This window comes from Apus apus, chromosome 2 (assembly GCF_020740795.1).
Source record: "Apus apus isolate bApuApu2 chromosome 2, bApuApu2.pri.cur, whole genome shotgun sequence".
In the NCBI taxonomy this organism is placed as follows: Eukaryota; Metazoa; Chordata; class Aves; order Apodiformes; family Apodidae; genus Apus; species Apus apus.
Window position 1 is genome coordinate 70,527,565 of NC_067283.1, and position 17,289 is coordinate 70,544,853.

A 17,289-nucleotide genomic window follows, 5' to 3' on the forward strand; every position below is an offset into this window, starting at 1 on the left:
TTACAGTACCTCCTTGTTTTGACTCACAAATAATTTCCAAGTTGATTTAGAAAAGCCAATAATTAGTAGCTGTCAAAAAAAGAAGTAATGAGCTGTGCAAAGAACGGCTTTAATTTAGTTATTGTTTCTGCAAAGAAAGAAACAGGGACACCACCTCCTAGAGAATGAAACTGACATCATAATGTTCACAGTAGGATTTATGCAGTCTTATTAATGAAACTATTTTTACTACCTCTGAACATGGAATAAAACATTGAATAATTTGGATCAGAAGGGACCTTAAAGATCATGTAGTTTCAACCCCCCTGTATGGGCAGGGACACCTCCCACTAGACCAGGTTTCTCAGAGCCCCATCTAATCTGGGCAACCTGTTCCAGTGTCTCACCACCCTCACAGTGTAGAATTTCTCTTTAATGTCTAACCTACATCTCCCCTCTTCCACTTTTAATCCATTACCCTTTGTCCTCTCACTACAGGCCTTTGTAAAATGTCCCTGCCAGCTTTCCTGTAGGCCCCTTTCAGATACTGGAGCAGACCAGCAATATTTTGGGCCTTCTTTTCCCAGTAGATGCTGTGGGACAAATGATCTGGGCTGGCTCAAAGAAGGGTTTTAACCCTCAACATCTTCATCTCATGGGACTGCCTTCACCAATCAGTGCCTGTCACATCCCTGATGTGAATTTTCTCTGCTCCACCTCGGTGAAAACTAAGCAAACATCCCTAAATCTTTTTGTTTCCTTCTGTGTGAAGCACAACACAGGGTGTCTGGCACCCTAAAACACTCTTTCTAAGATCACAAGCTCTTCACCTGGCCAAGCACACGAGTGCAGCACTCCCTGTAGCCAGAATGCTGTGTAAATAGCAGCGTTGCATCCCGAAACTCCTCTGCACAGACCAAGCGTACCCCACCTCGAACCTTCCATAAACATGATTCAAAAAAATAAGTGCATAGTATATTTACAAATAAATATAGCCCCATATAAAAGAAAGGGTAAAGCTGGAGAAAAGTAATTACTTAAAACTAGTCTAGAATTGAAGACATAATTTCAGCATTCACAGACTTCTATGGATTTATATGATACGCCTGAACCAACAGAAATGTCATGCAACTGCTCCAATGTTATTCAAGCAGAAAAACCCCCACTTACAGACAGGGACTCCAGAACCTCATTTGAATTTATTCAAGAATGAAAAATTTTTCACTAGGCCACTTCCTGCTATTGCTGGAAACATTCCCTCCTTTAAACGGAGATGGATTTCAAGGTACTGTACTTGGTGTTGTTTTGAGAGTACATTCAGAAGAAAATGTGAACGTGTAGGCAAACTGGAAACTCTCTGGAGAGATTACCCACTTATTTAACCACATTTCCTGTTTTTTAACCCATTTGTCCTAACTCAGTCCTTAGACTACTGACAAAAATAGGCACGTGTGCTATAAATAGCTCATTAGCAGGTCTTTCTTGGTAAAACTGAAAATGTTTTGATAAATCTATTATTCTTACTAGCTCCATACTAATTAAATGATGAATCAGATTAATGTTTCCTTGAAATCCTTCGCTGCATAGCTCATGCTAATGATAAGTATACAGCACCTTAGGAATCAGAGAAGAAGTCATAAGAACAAACATTGACCTAAAAAATGGCTATATATAATTGAAATTTAATGAAGAAATAACTGGTAAACTATGTGGGAAAGTGCCTTTACGAAGAACAGTTCTGAGGCAAGGAAAGACAGCCTAACTGTTGAGAGTCAAAACCTACCTAAATATTCAGAGATCTGAAGGCCAGGGTGCTACATCTTTGAATTAGTTGCCTTGCTCTTATTTTCAGCCATGACACTACATTAATGTAACCCAGTGAATGTCACTTGAAGGACTGGAGAAGCCTTAAGTAGCCACAAAACTACTTTCCAAAAAAAACACAACAAAACAACCAACCCATGAAGTTTTTCAGGACTGATGTTACTTGAAGTTTTTTTAATTCATTTAATTTAAGCAATAGAAATTATGTATTGAATTTAAAAAACCTGGAAGTTTCTATACTTCAGCTGGCTTGGAGTAGCAAGAGCTCTAAAGACTGCCAGTACTTTGATACCGTTGTCTGTGCGTGATCTTCAGTCTACAAGAGAACACCGAGAGAGTAATACTGGCTTTGTGCATAGCCCAGACTAAGATGTCTTTAAAAAAGAAGCTGCTGAGGCTGTTCTGAAAGTTCTGCTGCTCCATCCAAACTGCCAGAAGGTTCTAAGTGACCCAGGAAGAAGTTTGCAATCCAAACAGTTGCCGCTTTCTGATCCTTACCACACACATTAAAACCCACTGCTCAGCACAGAATACAATCTGCTCCATCATTAAGAAGGAGCAAAACCTGTAAGGGTGAAAGACAGGAAATGGGAAGCCCAGGAGTGCTTCATTTGGAAGAAGAGATGTTCACTGGCATCTAATACTTTAAAGACGTGCAGGTAGGTGAAGGCAAATTTGATATGCATGCATTTTCTCAGGAGAGTTTTGTGAAGAGATAGATTTTCTTCCATTTTCTTCAATCAAACACAGTAACAAAGGGCCTTTTCCCAACCCAGACCTGAAGGTCATGAACAAGGGATGCGGGACACCATATAGAGAATGGAACCATAAAGACTCTGAAATTACTTGAATTATTCCAGAATAAGTGAATTTCAGTCCATTAATCTGGTAACAAGAAAAGTAAATAGCAAAAAAGAAAAAAAAAAAAACCCACAACCCTCTAAACCAAACAAAAAGCCTATACATATCATCTTCGGAGCTTACGGCCATCAATACCTCTTAATCTAAGAATACACAGGTATCAGCTCACCCAAGTCACAACTTGCAAACAAATGCATCAATGACCTTTAGCCGAGTCCAGTACTTGAGATATATAAACTTGTTTTTTTGTAGTTCAGTATTAACAACATTGTCTGGCAGAGTTACAGCCATTAAATGGTACTCTACATGCACAGTTGCCTCATCAACGTATTGCTGTAACCCATAAATACAACCTTAAGACAGAATAAGAATACAAACACCTTGCAGCCAACAGTGTGCTGCTCTACAGATTCATCAGCACTTAAAAAAAACACCTTACAGTTTCTACTTCAGCATTAACAGTGTTGGGGCAGCTGAGTCTTTTTTTTTGGCTGAATTTAGTCTATATATATATTTGACTGAAGGGGAACCCCAACGGGGTAAAGTAATCACAACTATCAGACATTTAAAGTGGCTGGTTTGAGGTAGATGAAAAAAATTGCTCTACAAGAAAAGACAATTTGCCCAGCTACAATATAATATATACTATCCAAACCAAAACAATAGTTCTTCCTGAGTGGAGAAAAAAAGGGTTCTGAAGAATGAAATTAATGTGTGAGATTCTTAGATATAACAAATCCTCCTTCTTGACATGCAAATGAATACATCTAAGGATGCCTTGGTATTACTTCAATTTTTTCTACCAGCTATCCACTAGCTGAAGGATGGCTTCCAAAGCAAACACTGCTTCTTTCTACCCATGGGAAATTTTTAACAAATTCCCTCCCCTATAATTTTCAGCATATAATAATCTTAGCATTATATATCTAAGTTCTATTATCACTAGGTTTGTGCTATCAGAACAATTTTAATGCTGAAGATTTTTCTTTCGATAAAGTAGCGTGTGCTGAAAAATCAAGAGGGCTCGTGACTCTGATATGGCAAGATTCCCACCAGTTTCAGCAGTTTGTTCGAGACTGTTCTGTGTACATCCAGGAAATCTGGCAGAGTGGGAATTTCATGTCTGTTTCTGGCCACAGAACATTTTTAGGTTTCTAATGTCTGTGAGCATGAGAAACACTGAGGCAAGACACAAAATTGCACGTAAGAGGGGACAGACTGATCAGCATATACTTATTTGATATATTTCAAAAAAAGCCATCTATATCAACAGTTTTCTCATTAGATTAAGACCAATTAAATTAAGACCAAGAAACTGCTCTGCTGCTTAAAAGCTCATTTTTTCAGACTTAAGAAAAAGAGAGAACAGTGGAACAAAGCAGCTGCTAGGTGGCGGACATGCTAACAGTATCATCATCTTGTAAAACTAGTATCTACTTTTTTTCTGAAGCCTGGCACTCATATGATTTCCAGTACTGTACTCTGTCATTTGCCAAAGCATTTTCCAAATTTCTCAAAAGTGAGCCACTTTGGAAAAGAACCAAACAAACAGTTGTACCTCTTCACTTCACAATTTTGACATAGGCTTCCAAAAGCCCAAGTGTGGTATTTAGTGGGCCTTGCCAATCCCAGACACATCTCTCACTTACAGATGTGCAGGCTAATGACCTGTCACATGTCCAGTGGTGTCAGCAACACAGACTAACCCCTTCATGCTGCCCCCAGACATTCTGATACAGGAGGATTTATGTAATGTAAGAAGCACCAATTTAAATAAATGAGTTTCACAGATGAAAGATGGTAGCTATATGTACCATAAAGATACAGAATGACCAATTTAATGGGAAAAGTAACTTCTTTAATTGTAAAGTATACTAATAATCAACATCTCTATCAAAACTGAGAACAGTTGAATCCAAATGTCTCAAGAAATGTTTCCTTTCATTAACACAAACCAAGCATAGTCTGCAAGAACGTTCATTTATTTCTTTTAAACACATCATTTTTAAGGCACCCTGAAGGTGTCCTTTCATGATTTTATAACACCTAAAATTATTAAAACCTTTCAAAATACAGACTCACTCAGGAAACTGTGTTTTTCTCATAATTCTTGAAGTCACTGGTACTATAATAATAGCCTGTCATATGCAAAATGACAAGAATTTCATAAATGAAGAATGGGCTTAGAGATATACTATGTTTATGAATTTAATTTGGTTGTCACTCAAATATTATTATTATATGAAATGAGAAAACTGAAGCCAACTGATTCAAAAAAGACCACAAAGTATTTGCAGTAATACAGTTGCTAATAACTTCAGTGTCCAGTTATGTCCTGCATCTTTCTAACCTTCAAGCTACAGAACAAAAACTTAGTCACCAGTGAAAAATGTCTTGTGTTCATGAAAGTGACTTAAGACATATACTTTGGCAAGTAAAAGAAAAGGCAAACAACGCAAAAAAGAAGTAAAAGTATGGACTTTAAAAGAGTTTTTTGGGTTTTTTATAAGTAAAAAATTTAATAGTGGAGCTTTGAGCAAAAAGATTACTAGCAGCAATAAGATACACAATTTTCCTGTCCTTTATGGTGTATTTTTGTTAGCACAATTATTTATTTATTTATTTTTCACAGTTGCTATTTCTATTGAATTGTATCAGAAGCACAATGGTAACAAGCAGGCAGTATAAATATAATATAAAAAAATCCAATACTTTTGGAACCTGATTCTGCAAAGGCCTGTGAATATTCTTAACTCAAAAATGCCAGCAGTCACCACACTGAAAAAAACCACATGATGGCTGTTATTGTTTTTTACATACTTTCTTCCAAATTGCTTTGTGTACCATTTATGGATACATAATACATAATAGGGAATTTTTATTTGTCCTTAGCAACTACATTCAGTAAATTGGCAACTAAATCAAAGCCAGAGTATTAGCTTACAAGCAAACACTAATAGGTTGCAGTATTTTGTAGGCACAGTGGAAGTATCGAGTTCCAGGACAGATCTGACCAAGAAAGGCACCTTGGATACAGATGCAGTGGACTATTTGGAAGATGCAGCAGGAGGTCATACTCCATTTCACCAAATTCTCAAATTTGAATTCTATGGTAAAATCTAGGTTGATTTTTTTCCCCCGCACACTTGGTAACTTGTGATGACCTCGAAGAAGGAGTCATCAATTTGACCTTCAGCCAGTCCTTGTTTCTACCAATGTACATATTGAAAACCACACCATATACTGCAGTCAAATGCACGTAAATCAGCAAATCAGTAAGAACAATAATTATTTATCATACAAAAATGCCATAAACTGAATTTCGTGTAGAATTTTATTTATCTGTCAGTTTAAATTAGCAATGAGTTGGAAGCAGACTACAGCAGCTTTTACAGATGATACTGCAGTAAGAAACCCAAGAAAACCACAAAAAACCCAGCAATCAAAACAAACAAACAAACACCTTACTGCTCTCCACTCTACCAGAAAAAAGAAAAAATGACAAAAATAGTTGTGACGCACATACAGTATTCAGTGAGACTGCAAGTTTACCCCATTTATCAGAGTGAAGGTGAGAACTTGCACTGGCTTCCAGTGTTACTACTTCATAGTTTTTAACTTCCATGTTTCACTGAACCTCTACAGCATTTTGAAAAGGGGATGCATTTGAAATGAAGAATGTCTTTGCAAGACCTGAACCTTAAAAATTGTTCAAGTCCAAAATTAACATTTGGAAGCTATCTGGGCTCAGGAGTGACCCACAATAACTGGAAAACTTAAAATTTTTCACAGTTCAAAGTAAAGTCTTTTAATAATTTTGAATTACTTCAACCCCTGAACAAGTCCAACACTATAATTTCATCCACACATCAATAAAGTTTAAGTGTTTCATTAAATTTAAATTGCTATTCATCGTGTAAAGAAATTTTAAGCTAATGAAATGCTTTTTATTACCATGGATTCGCTGTACTGTTAGAAGTCTATCATATTTTCCCACTTAAAAAGTAAGAGTTCAAGGGCTTGATAACTTGGCTATAGAGAGAATATGCTCCAGGCTGAATTTTGTATAGAAATTTTGTATAGAAAGCTGAGGCTTTTTGTTATACTAAATTTTTCAACTATAGTCACACACACCCCCCTGGGCAGAAAGTGTTACTAAAGCATTGAGCAGACAGCTACATTCCCTCTCTGCTAGTCTGGCTGCCCAGAGGCAAGGTACGTCTTGGATACTGTGTTTTCATCAACATTTTCATTTTTTAAATATGTTAATAACTACAGCATTCTTAACTACTGCACGGATTCAGGGTTTAGAAAATACTCATTTTTATCACTCCTCTTCCATTTTGCATTCAGTATCGCTTTATTCTTGACCATAAATCCCTTATGCAACATTCAAACCATAACCAAGAATGTGAACTGACTGATGGGTTTAGTAACAGCATCAAGGCTTTCGGACCTCCTCTGCTGTGTTGTTTGAGGCAAACCTCAGGTATTTTAAAATGATTCTCTGTATCTGCACGGGTGGTACATGAGGTACTGTAATGCTGTATTTTGTGTGATCCTTTAAGTATCCCCACTGCAAAACACTAAGCACCTTTATCAGGGAGAAAACACTGTTACGAATTGTTTCTAATTGGTGCCTACATGCTAAAAGTTAACAAGACAAAATCATTCTTTAAGGACAACAGTGTGAATTACAGGAACCATATAGGCTGCTCCCTGCACAGACTCAGTCTGGCAATTTTGATACAGCTGAGTTTACTTAAACCAATAGTGAAGCTTTAACTTGGGATTTCCCATTGAAATATCACACACAAAACTCCAACCCTTTATAATTTCAGCTGGAGGACCATGACTTAGCTACAAACAGCAGTAGACAGCCCTCTGCTACAGATCAACCAGTAGCCTTAAATGAGAGCCACAGTTACCTATGAGTAGGTAACAACAAAATACTGAAGTTTCCCAAATATTACATCATGATCTGTAAATGCTTCTTGATCTCACAGTACTCCCGTGCATAGTCTGTGACTATGACCTTAGAATGACCTAATTAACTCTTCCCCAATTTCAAGTTCCACAGTTTCTACAGCATATCAATTTGCCTTGAACCCAACCTTTTAAAAAGGGATGCCTTGGCTTTCATAGGATCTTGCCTGCAGCACTGATAACCTCAAAACAGGAACTGTAACTGTATGCACTAGCCAATACAATATGAAAAACGTTACTGTTCCAAGCGAGCAAATACATTTAAATATGAAATTGAAAAATAAAGAGAAAACCCTGAGAATACATTTAGTATCTCAGCAGATAAATGCTGTATAGTAAAAAAAAAAAGCATAGTCCCATCAATACAGAAGGCCAAGACCCATACACTAATTGGCAGCCACACAAGTGCAGTGCAAGGAGGAACGCCTTTGGAACCTGGATAGACTGCCAAAGGGACTTTAAAACAGTTCTGTGTACAAGAAAAGAGAGCTCTTGAGATCTTTTACCAGCCAACATTGGATATTAAGTCAGAAAAAGCAAAGCACCTACAGTGAGCACACCTGTGGAAATAAATCTTTGTAGAAGGTAAGCCCAAGCTAAAAAGCCTTACCAAGGAATTTGGGACAGACCCAGTATTGCAATTTGGGACTACAGGTTATTTTACTTTTCATGTGACCTTCTTTCCCTACTACACTTATTTCATTACACCTCTGTTTGATAAAGATTGCTGCAGTAACTAACTCAAGCCTTACCAAGATAATAAAAATCTAGTTTCTAATTGTAATGATAGAAGGAACAATCTAACACTAAGCCCACTCAAACACCTCATTCAAAACCAAGGTGGCTTTTTTTGTTTTGTTTATAATCAAACTAGTAATCAAATCAAAACAAATAACAGCAATACTGATGAGTGACTTTTAGCTTTGTATACTATGATGTTATTATACCTCGCTCCCCTCCCTGGTCTTCAGTTCTGGCTCCCAAACCTGTCTGAAGCATTACTGAGTTCTTCCTCTCCCATCCTCCCATCCCTGCTGACTTACTTACCCTGCAAACCCAACCTGCCCCTGCTCTGTTTCCTGCCTCATTCCTGTAACAGTGGGACATCCAATCAGTAAACCAAACAACAAACATTAAGATGGCAAATGCAAAGCATGAAAACATTCAGTATGCCAACAAGTTAGACCATTGATTACTGTTCTCATGATGGCATTATTTACTACTAATATTTTATTGAAGGTTGGGGCAGTACAAAACTTGTGTGGATATCTTTTATGCATTTAATAAGGGGTGTTGGAAGAGGAAACGATGCTGACCCTTTCTCCTCTATGCATTATCATTGATTCCAACCCCCAAGAAATTTGAACAATGCAGAGATCAGGTGCTATTATCAAAGACAGTCATAAATATACTAAATAATATTAAAATAGCTTCAGCGTTTCTCAAATAATGTGCTTGAGGGCCTAAAAATTATTTAGGTTTCCTTGTAATAAAACCAAGCAAATAAAAAAAAAGGTCGTTGACATTAACACAGGTCCACCCAGAGATGGGATTGCAAACTAACACTGCACAAGCTAGAAAACACCAAACTGATGATAACTTTCCCAGGTAAAGATCAAACTGGCCAAACTAGAGACAAGTATAGATCAACTTCCTACACTGAGGTATTAGAGTGACTTTAATACCATCAGCTAGGAAGGGTATGTAAATATACACAATTCTCAAGCTACAACAAAACTAGGATACAGTCTGACCAAGGAATCACAGCAAGACTTCTCTTTAGACACACAAGGCTTTTGTGGCCGTGCTTTTCCCCTCCCTCAAGCAATATAAGTGAAGCCTTAGGTCTTCAAAATTTTCATATTACTTCCCTTTTTAAAATCCACCCTACTTTAAATAGGCAATTTACAAACTGTTGACCACTTAATTTTGCAGTTTGAGAATAATGCTGGTTTTCCAACTTCTGAAAAAAAATACTGAAGATAAAATGTTTTTGGAGCTTAATTCCTAGAGTTTAATATTCTTTAGTAAAGCATAGACAGAAATGCCACAAGGTATTGCAAGAAAGGGTTTGACAAGCTGGGAGAGATATGGATGACAGTCTTGTAAACAACTACTGTTAGGCTTAAGAGCAGAAAAAGCTGTGAAGCAGAACTGTGAGTGAAGGTAGACACCTGCAAAGCAAGAGGAAGAAAATAGTTAGGTTGCAGATTAACTTCCACTGCATGCTTGCACACATGGAGCCTAGAGTCTGCTGAGACCGTCCAACAAGAAACTCTATTCAAAACTGGCAACAGAATATCTTGCATGCAAAAAGTATACGGAAACATAAGAAGATACCTAGCAAAGTCTACGTGCAAGTGCAACTCAGAATGTGGCAGGTAGGGACCAGAAAATGCAGCGCCTCTTCAGGACAGTTTCTACTAGGATTTCTGTAATTGTCAGAAATTAAAGTTAACTTGTTGGCAGAAACCACAGGAAGATGGAATAACAGTTCCTTCTCCTGTTCTGATCTTTTGTAACTTTCCAAGGACAGAGAGGTTACAATGTCCATTCTGTTCACCAGAATGATCCTTAACACTGATAATTTAGACACCGGAGTAATATAGTAAAGAAATCTCACTGTTGTCAGAAGTGAGAAATGTGATGAAACCCGAATGTCTGAAAGTGAAATTCAAGAAAAAACTAAGGTTAAAACAAAGTTACACAAATGAAAGTATTTTGAAAATTGTAGCAAAATTAGTGTTTATATTTCAAGCAAAGTATTACCTTTTTAGCAAAATCAATTGAAATGCTACAGGATGATAACAGCTGAGTTTGAAATTTTAGTACATTACTCTACTCTGTAAAGAATTTTGTGTAGTAAATGAAATCCTAGAACTGCAGTCATGCAATGCATGGATTGCTACAGTTGCTGGTTGAATAGGTCATTTAAGGATGTTGAATTGAACTCAACCTAATAAAAATTTGGTTGTTGATATAGAACATAGTATTTCCTCCCTATAATGACAAGATATCAATATATTGATGTATGTTGCAAATGCAGTTAGTTTGAATGAAAAATAGCATATTTAACTGGAGCACTTAAGAATACTGTGTGTAAGAACACTCTGGTGTTCCAAAAAGTTTTTCAACCAAAGCACTACACTGATTCCCTTTTGCACAGCTCTGTGTTTATGTGGTATCACTTTAAAAATTTTTTTTGGCCTTCACATTCCCAGATAAGCTTGCTGTAGCTCATTTCTTCCAGGATGTAGAAGAGAGAGCTGGGTATACTTTTGCACTTAACTGCTGGCGAAAAAAAAAATATAAAAAATAATAATAAAAAAAGTTTGCTTCTGCAATTGCTAGCAGTTAAAGGTAAGCCCTCTTTTCAGTAGCTAATGTTGGCACACTCAGCAATGCTGAACCCCCTATGCACTCCAAAACTGCAACCTGAGAAGCACTGCTAGAAAGTGAAATACAGCGGCATACAGGAATTTACAGGCTGCAAGACACATAAGGCTTCAGCCTGTACCCTCTCCTTCTACTCCAATAGCTGGATGAAAATAACTAGCTACTGGAATATATCTGTGACTGCATCACAAACAGTGAAAAAACTGGCATTTTGTAACAAAAAAAAAAGAACAATTGACAAGTCCTTTAGCAACTTAATTTGCCAACGCAGAACACCTTTTAAAAATATTATAGCATTTATTTCTTATGTGCAACAGAACTGCAAAAGCATCATTTTCTTCCTGTTCACATACAAAGACTGACTGGCACATTATATCCCTGCATCAAAACAGCACAATTTGGCTTTATTAAACACAAAAAGGCAGATCATTCCTAAGTATAGGACATCAATAGTTTTAGATCAAGATCATCCGCATCTAGTAAAAAAATTCTGAAGCCATTTGATGTGTTAGAAGAAATCAAAAGGGTTACAGAGTTTTCAAACCAAACTATTCCGCACATTTAAGTCAAAAAGGAATTGCTTATTTAAAAAAAAAAAAAAAGATTTCCACTATATCCAAATGTTTTTAAAGACGTAAATGCACTTGTCATCTTTCATGTAAGCAGGGTGCTGGTGCCCCAAATTAAACAAAAGAAGAAAAGTTAGGGTTGACAAGTATATCGCTGTGTAACTACAAATTAAATATGTCTTTTGATATTCCATTTTTAACTGCTGAGTACCTTTTCATCAGGCTATTGCCATTAGAAGTTTTTTATTAGATTTAGAAATTTGACAAATAACACATAGGAGATATGACAAGTATATAAAATCTGATTTATCAGATCTGATGCACTAAATCTTTTACCTTAAAAGTGGCATTTGATGTATTTGAAATGTTTCAAACAATGCTCCCTTAACATGACAAAATAGAAGAGATACAGATTTAACTCTTTTATATTAAATTTATGTACAGAATGAGTATCTAAAAAACCACAAACAATCAACTTTCAATAGAAAATGTGAAATTACCTGAAACTTTCAATGCAATGTGAAATTTAAAATACTACCAAAAAACCCCATCCAACATCTGACACCAGTGAAACACAGAAGACACATATTTTAAAAAGCATGTTAGAACAGCCTCTACAACTCTGTATGCTCTGAACTTTGAGTTAAAGTTAAAGTAGACAGCACAGCAGTCAGTATTTCAAAAAGAATTTAAGAAGAGAGATGACTATATCTGAGTTCCTCAGAAAAAGAAATGAACCATCAACCTTTTGTGTGGTAAGCAAGTCTATATTTAGTAGTCTCAGATTAATGTAGTTATTGTACATGTACACAAATAAAATATAATGAAACTTGACACATTATAAAAAATAATTTGACATTTGCATGCAAAGGCTCACACTAATAATCTTAAAGATTGAATGCCACAAACTGCAATGACTTTTGCTTGTACTGCACAAACTTCAATACACAGAAATCTTTTATACTCTAATTCAAAGTACCAAAACCACCTCATTCACCCTCCAAAAGACTATAAGCTTGGAATCCAGAAGAGATCACAGAGTCTAATTTTGTCAAGTGACCAAGACAAAATATATGCATTTAAAATAGAATTAAAAAAAACCCCAGCAAAACACAACCTACTACCAAAAGAGAGAAGAATGAACATGAACAAAAAAACCTTGCATGCTGAACTAGCTGATTGACCAATATACATGAAAAAAAAGTTGTAAAAACATACTCAGCAACTGATGAACATTATGTTTCTCATTATTCTTTTAATCTCTTTTAATTCTGTTAATAGCATAGATCAAATTAGAACAATGTTTCAAAAAAGAAGAAAGAACCAAATTAGATTTCATTGATACTGCATGTTATTATGGGAGTCTTTGTTGTAAAGACTCAGAAGTTGACATTGAAATTAAAATGAAAATTTAAGTGAAAGTTATTTATTAACAATAAATCTGATTAAGTTCATAATACAGCCTTCCAACACCAGCAGTCACACCTTGGATCAAAATAAAGGGGCAAATATATAATTACATTATGCATGAGTGCTTTCTCACGTTCAGAACTTACACATTGAAAAGAGCATGTATGTTGAAAAACTAAATTATAAAAGTTTAAACACATAGGCTAAATTAAAATTTGCCCTATGCAAACAATTTGCCCTTTCTTATATTTAAAACTGTAACAAAAAACACATGTAAGGCAATATCTGATAATTACAGGACAATTGCCTAAGTGAGCAAGGCATATGCTTTTTCCACATTGACAGAAACATGGTAGAAAATTTTAATATTACGTATTTTTCAAAGCTTGCTCAAAAGGCAGGATTCTTAGTTGCATTCTAGTTTTTTCTTCAGAACTGTTAAATTATTACAGTTCTTCTCATTCTTCTATTTTCCTTTCTATTTCCCCATGTATTATATGACGTAAGGAAGGACTATCCCCAGTACTTGCAGACAGATGACTGCAAATTTGCCCATGATAAGTAGATTGTAAAGATTTGTTTTTTACAAGATTTTTCTGAATATTCCACACATTACAAGACTCCAGGTAGCAAAATTAAACATGAATGTTCAATTATACAGGGGTCAAAGAAGGCATTTTAGTGATAAAGACAAAAACATTTAAGGGAGCATTGAGTGACAAAGAAAAACCTGCAGCGGCAGGGACAGAATCCTGCCTCTGCTTTTTTTCCCCCCTCCCAGATCACAGTTTACCCACTTCTCAAGATCTCTAACAGCTGAGGATAGATTTTTGCCTGTAAGAGCTCCACTTAACACACAACCCAGTTTAAGCTCCAAAACAGCCTCCATTTCATGAAGCTAGTCAAGTGTACCCACGTGAGAAAAAAATACTGTTATTTAAAGATTGCATTACACTTGATTGTCTTTCTACAGTTTTTTTCTTTACATAAATTGTATTGACATTGAAAAGAAACCAAACAAAAACTTAAGAGTGGAAATCAGAAAATTCTCCTACTGCGTTGGTCTATATGGCTCAACAACAGCATCTGTAATACATACATGTAACTTTTTTCCAGTAGGTTTATATGAATTTGAGTAAATTGGCTGATGTTGTAGACCTAGACTTTTGTAGCCTTGATTCTAAAAGAAACAATGTTGATGGCATTGGCCCTTGTGTTACTCTACGGTTTTGCCTATACATAGCATGTAGCATTGCCTGTAGTGCCTATACTACAGCATATAGCAATATATACGTAAGTTCTGTCAGCAGTGCAAAGAAAGTGATCAGCAACTTTAACAGGCCACCATCCTTAGGGGACAAAAATGCAGAATGCAGGGGTTTCTTTTTACTACACTGCAGCTTCTGGTAAGCTCACTGATCTAGTAAGTATCGTACATCTCTGCCCTTTTACTTGTACTTCAAGTCTACCTCTTGTTTGTATAAGCTCTTTCAATCAATTTTTATCTCAATTCTATTTCTAAATTCTCCTCTAATTTATGTTTCTATCTTGTTCGTGCAGTCTTGTTTTCCCTCTTTGTTCAACTTTCATTCCTTGCTTGATACCAGTCTTCATCACAAGCTTTTTGTTCCAGTTTCCTCCCTCCCTTGCAGTTACTTTCTTTTCTACCAGCACTGGTATTCCCCCTGCCATGAGCACCTCCATCTACCCAAAAGCATTATCTTGCTGATAGTCCAGATCGGGTGTTCTCTGCATTTTATTCAAGCTCCCAGCTTCTTCATTCTGCTCGGTAACAGCAGGGGGAGCATCAAGAAAGGAATACTTAACAGTGCTTGACCAGCCCAACTGTTAAAGAACAGTGGCAGTTTTGAAGCTGCTTTATTTAATAAAGCAGGTACTTTTCATGCTGTACTTGGAAAGGAGCTATGAAGCAGAGCTTTGTTTGGTTTTTTTGTTTTTTTCTAAGAGAAAAATTAAAATACAGTGTATCTACCACAGTATTAACTGCATCTTGTAGATTACACAATGGCATATTTTCTGAACTATAATCTTGTTATACAATTTAGTTTTGTTTGTCAATGCTAGCTTATAGGAAAAAATTCTATTATATGCTTGCTGGGTGATTTTTAAAATTTTTGTTTGTTTGTTTTTTACTACTGGTAAAAAAATCAGTCTCATATGCCCCATGAAGAGATGTTTGGGTTTTTTTCCAGTCCTTTTCAATAACCAAGTTCATCTACCTCCTCCAAGAGGGAGGCTTTCCCAGTCACTCAATAATTTTATCTTCCAGATATTTTCAGGATAATCTAATTATTGGTATAAGCAGACAAACTGAATGTACTCAAAAGTTAAACTATTATACCAAATCAACAGGGTACATTTGGCAGAATTTATCCATCAGAAAGATAGATCATCAAGGTGGAAAAGGATGGAAGAAAGGATTATATGTTCCTTCTTAGCACGCTGAGCTTGGGGTTTAACAAATAAAACACAAACAACTTTTTTATTACTTCATATCAGTAACTCTTCACCAACATTGTTACTAAATATAATCCGGAGGAGGAGTCTCTAATAATCGACATCTTCACTTTGATTTTTATCAAAAAGTTTCAGATAAAGTACTGAAAACCAACAATAAAGTAGACAACAAACAGACTAAGGAACACCTCTAATACAAATTCAGTATTTCCTTTAAAAAATACTACAGAATAATGCTAAAGCCAACATGAGACTAGTAAGTAGACCCCAATGCACTAGATCAAGAAAAGAGCATGTAAAATCTGACACAACTTCTTTCTCTTTGTCTTTCTTAGCTCGTGGGGATGCAAACAAAAGCATACTTTAAACATGATGAGAAGTTATGTGTTATTCAGATGCAAATTTGAATCTGCAAGATTAAAAACTAAGTTACTTCCTCTGTAAAATCTATTAGAGTATATATTCTGAGCACAAAAGAGTAGTAATGAAAGATAGAAGAGACTTTTATTTCAAGTAATAAACCCTAAGATGTTCATGTTTTTCAGGCCCAGTGAGCAAGCACTCCAGGTCTTGATTCACAGCATCCAAGTGTGGTTCTTGTAATCCTTATCAAGTTTAAAAGTACCAGAACATTTCTGCTAAGCTTGCCATATGCAAGCCTATGAAACAATCAAAACAAGAAAGTAAAAACTGTCCTTAATATAAGATCGCCTTCAAAATGCCATGTACTCTGTCACTGCAACTAATTTCTACTTGGTACTAACCAGGCATTCATGTGGTAAGTGATTTAGATACATTAGTTTTAGATATGACAAATTAGACCTTCAAAGGAACTAGATGATAAGATGTGCACAGTATTCACTACTTTAAAAAAAGGAATAGAAGACAGACATAAACCGGCGGCTCATAAAGCACCCAATTAATGACGAACGTCTCAGTAATTCTAAACACCTTATGCCTGCCCTTCTTTGATAGTTACACATTCTTTGCTGAACTGCAGTTAGAGTATGCATTTTCTCATAATTTTACCTTTTCAGAACATTAATTACATCTATTACAAAAGTGGCTAGATTCTTTGGATAAAATACCAAACAATCTCAATGAATTTCATAAGAAAATCACAGATGTCTTCTAAAATTCTTTCTATTATATATAAGCAATGAAGCAAATTAATCACAAAAACAAGTATTAAAGAGATTATCAATGATAAAAGCTGTTTTAATCATTTGGGAGTATTTGAAAAATGATTTAGAAATTAAGTTTGCGAAAAAGAACTTATAATAAGGACTTGTCAAAAGTTAAAATCAACCTAGAAAATGTTTTTAATTGTACAGTATATTTTAGCTCCTGTCAATCACTGTTAACATAATGTGAGAGCTTAATAAGGAGATATTTACCTGCTGGAACAAGACAATCTTTCCAATCAAAATATCCTGCATAAATGCCAGGTTCTAATGACCCAACTATTGGATCTGCCTTGAATTCAATGTACATTTCAAACAGTCTTTGATCCAGCTCTTTCAAGGATTCCATACTAACCTAAAACCCAAAAACAAACAAACAAACGAAAAAGAGAGAAAAAGAAGATAATAAATAGCAGTTAATTACTGTAATTCAATCACATATCAAAAATATTTTCTGTCTTCTTTAATCTTTGCTAAAGTGTAGCAATTGTTTACACATTTCAGTTCTTAATTACATACATAAAAACCCAGGAACTTCCATATTATCTGTTCATCTTATCTGATTGAGTTCAACATATTTTGGGAAAGGTCCAAGAAATGCC

At 35.7% G+C, this 17,289-nt stretch overlaps 1 protein-coding gene across 1 annotated transcript in view; it reads right to left on the bottom strand.

The window, feature by feature from the left end:
• The window catches only part of EXOC2 (exocyst complex component 2), a 130,160-nt gene that overhangs the window by 21,075 nt on the left and 91,796 nt on the right, over positions 1-17,289 (bottom strand). Inside the window, exon 23 of the mRNA XM_051610855.1 lies at positions 16,901-17,042. Coding sequence (XP_051466815.1) covers positions 16,901-17,042 — 142 coding nt within the window. The remainder of the gene's footprint in view (positions 1-16,900; positions 17,043-17,289) is intronic.